The following is a 13,236-nucleotide window of genomic DNA, read 5'->3' as shown; positions in this document are numbered from 1 at the left end:
GTGGGGAATCGAGACCGGCACCGTCTTTAGCTCTGTTTTGCCTAATCCCAGATGGTTTGTTTTTGTTTCTTGTTTTTTTGCGGTACTAAGGATGGAACCCAGGGGCATTCTGCCTCCGAGCTACATCCCCAGCCCTATTTTTTATTCTTTATTTTGAAACACGGTCTCACTGAGTTGCAAAAGGCCTCACTAATGAGGATGGCCGCGAACTCAGATCCCCCTGTCTCAGCCTCCCGATGCTGGGATTACAAGCGAGCGCCACCACGCCTGATTTTAGATTGATTTTTTTTTTTTTTTTTTTTTTTTTTTGCTGGTCTGGGGGTGGAACCCAGAGGCATTTGACCTCCGAGCTACACCCCCTGCCCAATTTTTTATTCTTTATTTTGAAACAGGGTCTCACTGAGTTGCAGAGGGCCTAAGAAGCTGAGGCTGCCCGCGAACTGCGATCCTCTGGTCTCAGCCTTCCGAATGCTGGGATTACAAGCGTGCGGCACCACGCCGGCTTAGATTTGATTTTTGAGACAAAGGTTTTGGTAAATTGCGCAGGCTGACTTCTCACTAGCCATCCTCGCTGGGCGGATGGGAGGGGGACCTCAACCTCCAGCCTGGCTGGGATAGCAGGCAACGGAGCTCCACCATGACCTGCCTGTCTTTATGTCCCAGTGACTCTCATGCAAACCATTTATCTGGCTAGAAAACTGTAACACCGTGGGAATTGTGAGTTGGGGCGGAGGGAGGATACTAGGATACTAGGGACTGAATCCTGAGGCTTCTCTACCTCTCGAGCTCCACCCTCATCCTTTTTAATTTTGGTTTTGAAACGGTCTCTTAAGTCGCTGAGACTGTCCGGGTGTGATGGTGCACACCTGCAAATCCAGTACTTGGGAGGCTGAGAAAGGAGAAACAGTTTGAGGCCAGCCTTAGCAACTTAGGAAGACTCTGTCTCAAAATGAAAAATAAAAATAAAATGGGTGGAGGTGTAGCTTAGAGATAGAATGCCCCTGGTGTGTGTGTGTGTGTGTGTGTGTGTGTGTGTGTGTGTGAGAGAGAGAGAGAGAGAGAGAGAGAGAGAGAGAGAGAGAGAGAGAATGGATGGCTTCAACGCAGTTCCCATTTCAGAGCTAAGAGCATGAGCCACTTGCAGAACCTGCTGTTAGATAGCCTCCTGGGGACCAAGCATGTGGACGGCGCGGCCCTCATCAAACTCAACGAGCAGAGCCTGTGCGTCACGTCTCCAGGATTTAGTGTAAGAAAAACAGGCATAAGGCTTCTTTCTCTCTCTCTTTCTCTCTCTCTTTCTTTTTGTGAGTGTGTGTGGTACAGGACATTTTATCTGAGCTATACTCCCAGCCCTATTTTATTCTTTATTTTTATTTTTATTTATTATTATTATTTTTTGTGGTACTGGGGTTCCTGGAAGCCCTTCTACCTCCGGGCTACACTCCCAGACCTATTTTTACATTTTTATTTGGAAACAGAGTCTCCTAAGACAGCCCGCGGCTGGCTTCGAACCTGCGCGATCCTCCTGTCTCTACCTCCCAAGCGCGGGGATTACAAGCGTGCGCCACCACGCCCGGCTTATTCTTTATTTTCAAACAGTGCCTCACTAGGTTGATGAGAGTTTCACTACTTGCTGAGGCTGCCCTTGAACCTGCCACCCTCCTGTCTCAGCCTCCTTAGTGCTGGGATGAGAGGCATGCCCCACCATGCCAGACTGGCCTGAGACTGTGTGTGTGTGTGTGTGTGTGTGGTACCAAGGATTTAACCCAGGAGCATTTAACTTCCAAGCTACACCCCAGCCCTATCTTTTATTCTTTATTTTGAAACAGGGTCTCACAGAGTTGCAGAGGGCCTCACTAAGTAGCTGCAGTTGGCCACGAACCGTGATCCTCCTGTCTCACCATGTTGGGCGGGATGAGACTTTTGAATGAACTTTTTCTATAAAGAGCCATGGTAAATAGTTGAGGTATCTAGGCTCTCTGGTCTCTGCCACAATCTTTCCACACTGCGGTTGTAATGGAAAGGCATCCACAGGCGATACATAAAGGTATGGGCGTGACACTGCTCCAAGAAAACTTTCCTTATAAACAGAGAAATTTGAATTTCATATATATTGACATGTCACAAGGTGGTGGTCTTTAGATTTTTTTCCCTCCAACCATTTAAAAATGTGAACACCAGCTGGGCATGGTGGCACACACTGGTAATCCCAGTACTTGTCCCAGTTCTTGGGAGGCTGAGACAGGAGGATCACAGGTTCAAGGCCAGCCTCAGCAACTTAGTGAGACCCTGTTTCAAAATAAAAATAATGAACTAGGCATGGTGGCACACGCTTGTAATCCCAGTACCTGGGAGGTTGAGACAGGAGGATCACAGGTCTGCCGCCAGCCTCAGCAACTTGCAAGGCCCTCCGCAACATAGTGAGACCCTGTTTCAAAATGAAGAATAAAATAGGGTTGGGAGTATAGCTCAGAGGTAGAATACCCCTGGCTTCAATTTCCAGTACAAGTGTGTGTGTGTGTGTGTGTGTGTGTGTGTGTGTATAGTATAAAAACCACTTGCAGCTTTCAGACCATAAAAGACAGGCAGTAAGCCAAATGTGGCTGGCCTCTGGCCATAAGTTTGTTGATTCCTGCCCTGGTCTACTTAACCTCTACAGTTAATGCCAAGTGATGTCCGAACACTTGTGAATGGATTTGCCAAAAACCCATTACAAGCCCGAAGAGAAGGCTTGTATTTCAAGGAAAAGGATTACAAATGTGTCCGGGCAGACGACTATGCTCTTTATGCTAAGAACGTAAGTATCCACGATTTGAAGAGAGCTGAGTAAAAACCTTAAGAATTTGACTTATTCCCTTTGCCCCTCCTGATCCTCTCCATAAAACAGATCAAGCTCCTTACTGCCTTGAGGCGTTAAGACAGTAGTTTTGTGCCAGGAAGGCATATCTGAAAGTACTATTAGAGAGCCTCACGGGACAAGTGTTCATTCTAGAATTTATCAACCGAACCTTGCTTCAACTATCTTTTTCCAGTAGAGTCCATCCTTCATATTCTACTTCCTCCTCCACCAAAAAAAAAAAAAAAAAAAAAAATCGTGATACTGGTTGAGTATTCCTTGTCAGAGATGCTTGGGACCAGAAGCGTCTCCAATTTTTGGGATTGAGAATATTTACATAGACATAATAAGAGATCTTGGAAATGTAACACAAATCTAATCACAAGATCCATTTATCTTTCATATATACCTTCTAGACATAACCTGAAGGCAGCTAATAATTTGTGTGCCTGCGTTTTTACTATATCATGTGCGGTCAGGTGTGGAATTTTCCGCTCGTGGTATGCTGCTGTTTGAAAGTTTTAGATCAAAGGGCACGTCAGAGTTTGGATCTTGGGGGGGTTAGGGGCACTCAGCGTATTCTGCTCTTGCCTAAACCATCTCATGATTCTGTTGCCTACAAGGAATTCAAGAGATGAAATTCACGTTGATTGGAAGCCCTATGTCATGAGTTAGGTACGCTGCACATTATTATTATTATTATTTTTTTTTTTGGTGGTACTGGGGTTCCTGGAAGCCCTTCTACCTCCGGGCTACACTCCCAGACCTATTTTTTATACTTTTTTCTAATTTGGAAACAGGGTCTCATAAGCCAGCGCGCGCGGCTGGCTTCGAACCTGCGCGATCCTCTGCCTCCCAAGCGCGGGGATTACAAGCGTGCGCCACCACGCCCGGCTACGCTGCACATTATAAACGGCCTCATTTTACAGACGAGGAATCTGAGGCCCAAGGAGGCTAAATAATTCTTCCAGGCTCATTCCATAGAAAATGGAGTCGCTGGAATTCAAGCCCAGAGCAGTCCAAATCCAAGATGTATTAGCTTTGTATTACATCAGTTGTTCTTTTGGGATAGGGGCATATGACAATTTGAAGAACATTTTCAAATTATTTATGCTGTTATTACAACCGTCTGAAACTTCTTCAGGAAAAACAACTAAATTAGTAGAAAATGAAGAGAGCGAGCATGGTGGCACATGCTTGCAATCCCAGTACTTGGGAGGCTGGGACAGGAGGACTGCAGGTTTTCAGCTCAGCAATGTAGGAAAGCCATCTGCAACTTCGTGAGACCCTAGTTCAAGTAAATAAGGAAGGAAGGGTGGACGATGGACAGATCCTGTGTTCAATCCCCACTATCATACACACACACACACACACACACACACACACCCCAAATGAATGAAGAGACCAAAACCAAATACATTAATACATAAAAGTGAGGAAATGGGGAAAACAAGGCTGGAGGCGAACTGCAGGTCCTGTGGCCGAGGCCAAGAGCGGGACGTTCTCTTTTATTCTTTATTCAGGATAACATTGGTGTGATTGTTGTGAAGACCCAACTGCACCTTCTGGTGTCCACTTACACGGCGGGCATGTATCCCAGTGTCTGTGTGGAAGCCACAGAGAAGCTGGGTAAGCTTGCCTCCCAAGGCCTGGCTTTGTTCCCTTGTGTCTGGGCTTCTGACTACAAGTGACTCCACTCTCTGGAAAGAAAGGAGGAGTTTATTGAAAGCTGCTGGGGAGGGCAGGGCGCAGGTGAGCCCCAGGGAGGCAGGTACCAGGATGGGAACACCACTCGGACTTGGTCTTGTCGCTGGTTGAGACAGCTTTGTTCTGTCCTGTTGCAAAATTCTTCCTTTCCTGACTGGTAGGGAAATGTTGGTATCATGGCCAAACCTCCCAACCTACCCCTTAACTTCTCTTAGGACCTTGACTTGGCAGGTCTTGGGTCATATGGTTTATCCCTAGACCAGTCAGCTAGATCAGAGGGGAAGAGAAGTTCTACCTGGTATGGTGAGTGTGTATGGGTGTGTGTGTTGGGGGGGGGGGTGTTATTGGGAATTGAAACCAAGGGTAATCTATTTCCAAACTATAGTTCCAGACCAATTTTATTTTTTTCTTTTGAAACAGAGTTTGGCTAAGTTGCTGAAGGTCTCCCTAAATAGCTGAGGCTAGTACTAGGATTACAGGCATACATATACCACCAGACCTGGCTTCTAGTTTCTTCATTTAAGAGTTTCTTCACGCCAGGCGTGGTGGCGCACGCTTGTAATCCCTGCGCTTGGGAGGCGGAGACAGGAGGATCGCACAGGCTCGAAGCCAGCCACACTGGCTTGAGAGACCTGTTTCCAAATAAAAAAAGTATAAAAATAGGTCTGGGAGTGTAGCCCGGAGGTAGAAGGGCTTCCAGGAACCCTAGTACTACAAAAAAAAAAAAAAGGAGTTTCTTCATTCCGTAACTGAATCCATATGCTATCTGCTATAATACTGGGCTCTTTAATACAGATATGAATAGAGATAGATAGTAGCTATTTCATGGTGCGGGGGAGGGTACCCAGAAACATCCTCCCTCTGAGCTACATCCCCAGCCCTATTTTATTTTTATTTTTATGGCACTAGGGATGCAACCCAGGGCCATTCGACCTCTGAGCTACACCCCAATCCTATGTTTTTCTTTTTTGAAACAGGGTCTCAGTTGCAGAGGGCTCGTGTTACTGAGGCTGACTGCTAACCTGCAGGCTCCCGTCTCTGCCTGTCAAGTCCAGGATTACACGTGTGTGCCACCATGTCAGACTCTTTATTTTTATTTTTGCAACAGGGTCTCTTTTAAGTTCCTAAGGGCCTAAGTTGCTGAGGCTGACCTCAAACCTACAATCGTACCGTTTCCCAAGTATTGGGATTACCATGGTTTTGATATTTTATTATCGTGAAAACTTCATCTAAATTCTCATTGCCAAATTTATAATTTAAACCAATGGGGAAATATTCAACTTGCAGAATTTGCCTTGTAATTAACTTTTAAAATTGACTTTTTAAGAGTCTACTTTTTTGACATGTAATACATCCTTCTCTTCCCACCATTTCTATCTGCCATGATTGCAGTAGAGAATCAGATGAAGTATCAACTAGCAGTCAAAAAGAATAGAATTTTTGATGAGTGAAGCATCAGCTTTCAACATTTTCTTCTTAATAGCTTGTTAAAAAATGAAGTGTTGCCGGGCGTGGTGGCGCAAGCTTGTAATCCCCGTGCTTGGGAGGCAGAGACAGGAGGATCGTTCGAAGCCAGCCTCGGCTGGTTTAAGAGACCCTGTTTCCAAATAAAATATAAAATAGGTCTGAGAGTGTAGCCCGGCGGTAGAAGGCCCTTGAGTTTCATCCCCAGCACCAAAAAAAAAAAAAAAAAAGTGTAGGCTGGGCGCAGTGGCTCACGCTTCTAATCCCAGTACTTGGGAAGCTGAAATAGGAGGATCACAGGTTCGAGGCCAGCCTCAGCAATTTAGTGAGACTTTTCAGCAATCTAAAGAGACCCTATTTCAAAATCAAAACAGCTAGCGGTGTAGCTTAGAGGTAGAATGCCTCCAGTTCACTCCCCAGTGCCACCGAAAAAAAAAGTGTTTTAAGCCAGGCGTGGTGGTGCACGCTTGTAATCCCCATGCTTGGAAGGCTGAGACAGGAGGATCGCACAAGTTCGAAGGCAGCCTCAGCTGGCTTAAGAGACCCTGATTCCAAATAAAATATAAAATACGTCTGGGAGTATAGCCTGGAGGTAGAAGGCCCCTGGTTCCATCAATAAAAGGACCACCAAAAAAAGAAAGAGTGTTTCAGACCCAGGTCTTGGAATGCGCATAGGAGGGGCAACAGGTTCTTCTGCTCCCTTGACCCCTCTCCTGTCCCATGTCCATCACCAACCGTGTACGCCTTCATTCTCTATACACAGAAAACCGATTCATCCTCCAGAACAGCTCAAATATCTCTACTGTGGCCTTTATTAGTGTGAAATACAGTTTATGTTTGCATATATCTATCTCTGCCACTAGACAGTGATCTCCATGTGACCAGGAATTTTTTTTTTTTTTTTTGTGGTACTGAGGGTGGAACCCAGAGGCTTTCTACCTCCGGGCTATACTCCCAGACCTTTTTTATATTTTATTTGGAAACAGGGTCTCACTAAGTTGCTGAGAGCCTCACTCAGTAGCTGAGGCTGGCTTCAAACCTACGCGATCCTCCTGTCTCAGCCTCCCAAGTGCGGGGATTACAAGCGTGCGCCACCACCACCGGCCTCAGGAATTGTTTTAACTACTCAGCCAGCCTGTGTGTTCAGTACCTAGGACATGGTAGTCACCCGATGCTGGGAACCAGTGAGTGAACAAATGCCGTCACAGCAATTCACTAGGCATCGATTATAACCACATTGTGTTTTCTTTCAGCAGATTATCTAAGAAAAAAAGGAAATTAAGCCATCAGAGGACTAAGGAAGACAACTTTGTTGTTTTAGAAGAGAATTATAGATCAAAGTAAAGAAATAATATCTTTACTTTGTGGTTGAAAACACAAGGCAGAAGATACCCAAAAAGAGAAGACTGGGTTAGGGGGAGCAATTTTCCTTCTTTCAAGAGATCCTTTCTTACTTGGATACTTGATCGACCTGGTTTTTGTTCTGTTTGCTTTGGGTCTTGGTCATCAGCAGGGAGCGCGGGGGCCCTGATCACCTCCCACACCTGGGAGTCTCACCTCCACGAGGCTCTTGAACTACGCATCTTGCCAGAGATGTCAAGAGCCCAGGGCCCTGACCACTCTTTATCCAGCAGCTTCTCAGGGTGCTGTTGAAGCAAACCGCCTTACAAAAGGAAGTCAGCGCTCGCTCTGGCAGCACATACACTAAAGCTGGAGCGACCCAGAGGAGATTAGCATGGCCCCTGCATGAGAATGACCTGCAGGTTCATGAAGCGTTCCATATTTTGCAGTATCTAATAAGTCTGATAGATGTATTGGATGTAGAACTGGTTTTGCAAGTTTTTGTATATCTTGAGGTCATTCATATGTCCATGTATCTTGGAAAATGTTTTTTTCACCTATGACTTGTCAATAATTTTTTAGAAGTTGTGGTATTAAGGGAGGTTTATCTACATAGATGAATCTTCTGCTATAGCACAGTTCAGAAAAATGTGTCTCTGTCGTCACTTTTCAACACTACACATGAATGATCCAATTTTATAACCCTTGAAGCCTTCTACCAGTGACGACTAGAGATATTGTCTGAGTTTATTAACCAGATATTTATTTAGCATTCAAAGTAACTTGTGAATTTGTTTTGTATTTATAAAGCTCATACTTGGAAAATGTTCTTTAATTTTTAAACATTAAAAAATAAAAGTGGGCCGGGCGTGGTGGCACACGCTTGTAATGCCTGCGCTTGGGAGGTGGAGACAGGAGGATGACGCAGGTTCGAAGCCAGCTTTGCTGGCTTTAAGAGATCCTGTTTCCAAATAAAAATATAAAATAGGTCTGGGAATGTAGCCCGGAAGTAGAAGGGTTCCATCCCCAGTACCACCACAAATACAAGTCTCAGATTCTCAGGCTACACATACTTTTTCTAATTTGACTACAAATTCAAGGATATCCTATGACAAGTGATAGAACAACTACCAGAATTCAGGAAAGTGTTATACCTGTGACGACAGCTTGATTATAAAGGTACAACTTAGAAACTCAAATGGAAGAGATGCACAGGGCAGGGTATTGGGAGTGGGGTTGGAGGTAGGCGCACAGGGCTTCCAAAGTCTCCAGTCACATGACCTTCCAAGCACATAAGTGTATTCACCAACCCTGAGTTCTCCAAGTTTATCATTCCAGAGTGTTTTTTTGTTTTTTCTTTTTTTTCCTGTGGTATTGTGAACTGAATTTAGGGACATTCTACCTCCTAACTACACCCCCAGCCCTATTTTTATTATTTTAAAACAGGGTCTCACTGAGTTGCAAAGGGCCTCACTAAGTAGCTGAGGCTTATCCTCGAACCATGATTCTCCTGTCACAGCCTCCCAAATGCTGGGATTACTAGCGTGTGCCACCACACCTGGATCCTTTTTTATTTTTTATTTTTAGTGTAAATTAATTGCCAATTTTGGGGGGCATTTTTTAAAAATTTATTTTTATTGGTGCATTGTAATCATGTTTCACATTGGAATACAAGACTTGAGAGGATATACAAGCACACATCATCCAATTAGCCCTCATCCAGTTCCCATCCCATTCCCTTCCCCTCCCTCAATCTCATGCTTGTTTGGTGATTAACTTTGATACATTTGTTTATGTACCTCCTGCCTTTTAAAGAGGCTCCATCCTCCCCTATTTCCTACCCTCTCATTGGTCACCTTAATTGCTTCACTATAGGGCCCTTTCTATAGCTCGACCTCTTCCTGTTGCCCTTTCCTCCTAGTTATTGCTGATTAGGAGAAGCATCTGGTTTTTATTTTCTGTGATATTTCTCTGTGCATGCCGCGTTGCAAGTACCGATCCCACTCTTGACGGCCCCAGTAGTGGCCTGGCTACCCGGTGGACTGATCCAGACCTCGCTGGCTCAAGCAGCGGCCTTGCCTCATGGGAGGCCCCGATTCTGGTCTCGCTGGCCCCGACACTGGCCTAACCCCTCGGCTGGCTCGGATCCTGGCCTCGGTGGCCCCAGCACCAGCCTAGCCTCAAGGCAGATTCAGATCCTGGCCTTGGAGGCCTCAGTAGCGGCCTTGCCTCACGGCAGGCTCCGATGTCAACCGCTGGCTGCGGCACCGGCCTAACCCCTCAGCAGGCTCCAATCATGGCCTCGGAGGCCCCAGCTCCGGCCTTGCCTCACGGCAGGCTTCTATCCCGGCCTCGCTGGCCCCAGCACCAGCCTAACCCCTCAGCAGGCTCTGATCCCGGCCTCGGAGGCCCCAGCACCAGCCTTACCTCACGGCAAGCTCTGATGCTGGCCATTGGCCCCGGCACCGGCCTAACCTCTCAGCAGGCTCCAATCCCAGCCTCGGAGGCCCCAGCACCGGCCTTGCCTCACTCTGTTTTTTTGAAACAGAGTCTCACTAAGTTGTGGAGAGCCTTGCTAAGTTGCTGAGGCTGGCCACAAACCTGGGATCATCCTATCTCAGCCTCCCAAGAATTGGGATTATTGGCATGAACCACCATACCCGGTTATTCCAGGGTTTCTATACGGGGTTGCATTATGTAGGCTTTTTTTTTTTTTTTTTTGTGGTACTGAGGTTCCTGGAAGCCCCCTTCTACCTCCGGGCCACACTCCCAGACCTATTTTTTTTTTTTTTGAAATAGGGTCTCTTAAGCCAGCACAGCTGGCTTCGAACCTGCGCGATCCTCCTGTCTCCACCTCCCAAGCGCAGGGATTACAAGCATGCGCCACCACGCCCGGCACATTATGTAGGTATTTTTAACTCATTGGCTACAAGATTAAACCTCCCTCCCAGCTGGGCGTGGTATAATCCCAATACTTGGAGGCTGAGACAAGAAGACTATGGTTCATGGCCAGCCTCAGCTACTTAGTGAGCCCCTCCACAACTTAGTGAGACCTTGTTTCAAAATAAAGAATAAAAGCATGCTTGTAATCCCCGCCCTTGGGAGGTAGAGACAGGAGGATCGTGCAGGTTCAAAGCCAGCCATGCTGGCTTAAGAGACCCTGTTTCCAATTAAAATATAAAAAAAAGGTCTGGGAGTGTAGTCCAGAGGTAGAAGGGTTCCATCCCCAGGACCACCAAATAAAATAAAATAAAATAAAAATAAAGAATAAAAACAAAATAGGGCTAGGGGTGTAGCTCGGAAGTAGAATGTTCCTGGTTACCAAAAGAAAAAAAAAAAAAAAAAATTCCCTCCCTAGAGGTTACGCAGTGAAACTGAAAGTTCCAACCCTCTAATCATGAGGTTGGACTCAGAAGTGACCAGCCCCCAGCATAAAACTATCCAGCACAACCATATCTCTCAGGAAATTTCAAAGGTTCTAGGAGCTTTGTGCCAGGAACCAGGGATAAAGACCAAATACACCACACGTTGTTTCAGGGCAAGCCTGTACCTGAGCCAGAGGTTGGTTCACGTGGCTATTTTGACCGTATTCATTCAGTTCCTCTCAATCATGCTATCTTGTCCTGAGTCCTGGCTTGCCATTGGCGGTCCATGTACATCTACCTCTGTAGACCTATGTTTTGGGGCTTCAGTCCTCATGCCAGTGATTTCTTTTTTTGTAACAACACTAACATCTGGACCTCATGACCCAGGCAGACTGTATGCCCACTCTGCGTGCTCACCCTGGACCATGGTGATTCTAAAGCACCGAAAGCCACCAGGAAGCCTCGTGGTAGGTAACGCACCAACCGGCCAGCTGCCTTTCCTAAATACCTGCCCGCTGCGCTGGTAGGTGCCTCCGGGGAGCCTTTTCCATAAACCTGTCCAAGGCAAATACCTGTCTGGAGTCAGGACATCCCAGTTACTTTCTTTTTTTTTTTTTTGGTGGTACTGGGGGTGGAACCCAGAGGCTTTCTACCTCCAGGCTATACTCCCAGACCCATTTTATATTTTATTTGGAAACAGGGTCTCACTAAGTTGCTGAGAGCCTTACTAAGTAGCTGAGGCTGGCTTCGAACCTGTGCGATCCTCCTGTCTCAGCCTCCCAAGCACGGGGATTACAAGCGTGCGCCACCACGCCCGGCTCCAGTTACTTTCTATAATTCTCATTACAATGTCCTCCCCCCAAAAAAAAGTTCTCACTGCATCCCGCTATTCAGAAAGACCCACAAAATTGACATTTTGGAGGCAGCTATACATTCCTTATGGAATTGCCCAGGTGACATTCTGGACCAGAGGTCTCATGCCTGTGGAAGGGGGTACATGGCCACAAAGAAAGGGATGCTTTTATTCTCAGAGTCTCGACCTTCATAAGAACTTCCCTAAAACGTACTCCTATCCAGCCCCAATCTTACTGTGGTGCTTGGCTTCCCGTGTAAGAACTGCAGAGTGCCAAAGGAAAGGAAAAGTTACATATATATATTCGACCTCCGAGCTACACCCCCCGCCCTATTTTTTATTCTTTATTTTGAAACCGGGTCTCACTGAGTTGCAGAGGGCCTCACTAAGTAGCTGAGGCTGTCCGCGAACCGTGATCCTCTGGTCTCAGCCTCCCAAATGCTGGGATTAAAAGTGTGTGCTACCACGCCCAGCTTCCAAATATTTTTAAATGCAATAACTTCTTCACCCTCTATTGTTCAAAAAATGCATCACTGGTGAGAGTCTGCTTCATGGGAGTAAAACAAGAGTATCAGCAAGGAACAGTGAAAACCTTCATATCATAATTTACCTAGGAGCCGAGTGCGGTGGCACATGCTTGCAATCTCAGCATTCGGGAGGCTGAGACAGGAGGATCGCAGTTCTCGGATAGCCTCAGCTACTTATTGAGGCCCTTTGCAATTCAGTGAGACCCTGTTTCAAAAATAAAGAATAAAAGTCAGGCGTGATAGTACACACTTGTAATCCCAGAGCTTGGAAGGCTGAGACAGGAGGATCGCACAGGTTTAAAGCAAGCCTCAGCTACTTAGTGAGGCTCCAAGCAACTTAGTGAGACCCTGTTTCCAAATAAATGAGAAAATAGTCCTGGGAATATAGCCCAAAGGTAGAAAGCCCCTGGGTTCCACCCCAGTAGCCCCCCCCCCCACACACACACACAAAGAAAGAATAAAAAAAAAAAAAAAAAGGCTGGGTATGTAGCTCGGAGGAGAGTGCCCCTGGGTTTCATCCCTAGTACTGCAAAAACAAACAAAAAACAAATAATAATAATAATTTACCTAGGGAAAACTCCATGTATATTTCTTAAAATTCAGAATTAAAATGACTGTCACAGCCAGGTGTGGTGGCGCACACCTGTAATCCCAGTCCTTGGGAGACTGAAGCAGGAGAATTGTAGGTTCGAGGACAGCTTAAGCAAATAAAGAGTCTCTCATTAACCTAGCAAGATCCTGTTTCCAAAAAAAAAAAAAAAAAAAATAGGGCTGAGAGTGTAGTGCAGCAGTGGAATGACCCTGGGTTCAATCTCCAGTGCCATGACGAAGGAAGGAAGGAAGGAAGGAAGGAAGGAAGGAAGGAAAGAAGGAAGGAGAAAAAAGATTGTCACAAGGTGCCATTAATTCCAGTACTTGGGGGCGGAGGCAGGCATATCACAAGTTCTAGCCCAACCTCAGCAATTTAGACCCTGTTTGTCTCAAAATGAGACATAAAAAGAACTGGGCATATAGTTCAGAGACAGAATGCCCCTGGGTTCAATCCTCAGTGCCAAAGAAACAAACAACTGTCACGGCATGTATAAATAAGATTCCTTGAATTAAAAAATGAGAAATGTTTCTGTTAAGAAAATTGATTGGATG

General features: G+C 45.9%; 1 protein-coding gene across 1 annotated transcript; it reads left to right on the top strand.

Moving 5' to 3' along the window:
- Nucleotides 1-1,129: 1,129 nt before the first annotated feature.
- Nucleotides 1,130-7,289, top strand: PFN4 (profilin family member 4; the record flags this gene model as incomplete). Its single annotated transcript, XM_080711330.1, has 4 exons — nt 1,130-1,246; nt 2,660-2,797; nt 4,360-4,465; nt 7,261-7,289. The coding sequence occupies 4 exons, from the start codon at nt 1,130-1,132 to the stop codon at nt 7,287-7,289; spliced, it is 390 nt and encodes a 129-aa protein (XP_080567456.1).
- Nucleotides 7,290-13,236: the final 5,947 nt, after the last annotated feature.

Source organism: Muscardinus avellanarius (assembly GCF_963383645.1).
Source record: "Muscardinus avellanarius genome assembly, chromosome: 15".
NCBI lineage: Eukaryota > Metazoa > Chordata > Mammalia > Rodentia > Gliridae > Muscardinus > Muscardinus avellanarius.
Note: the sequence above shows the minus strand (reverse complement) of the source record. Positions and strands in the feature narration are given on the sequence as shown.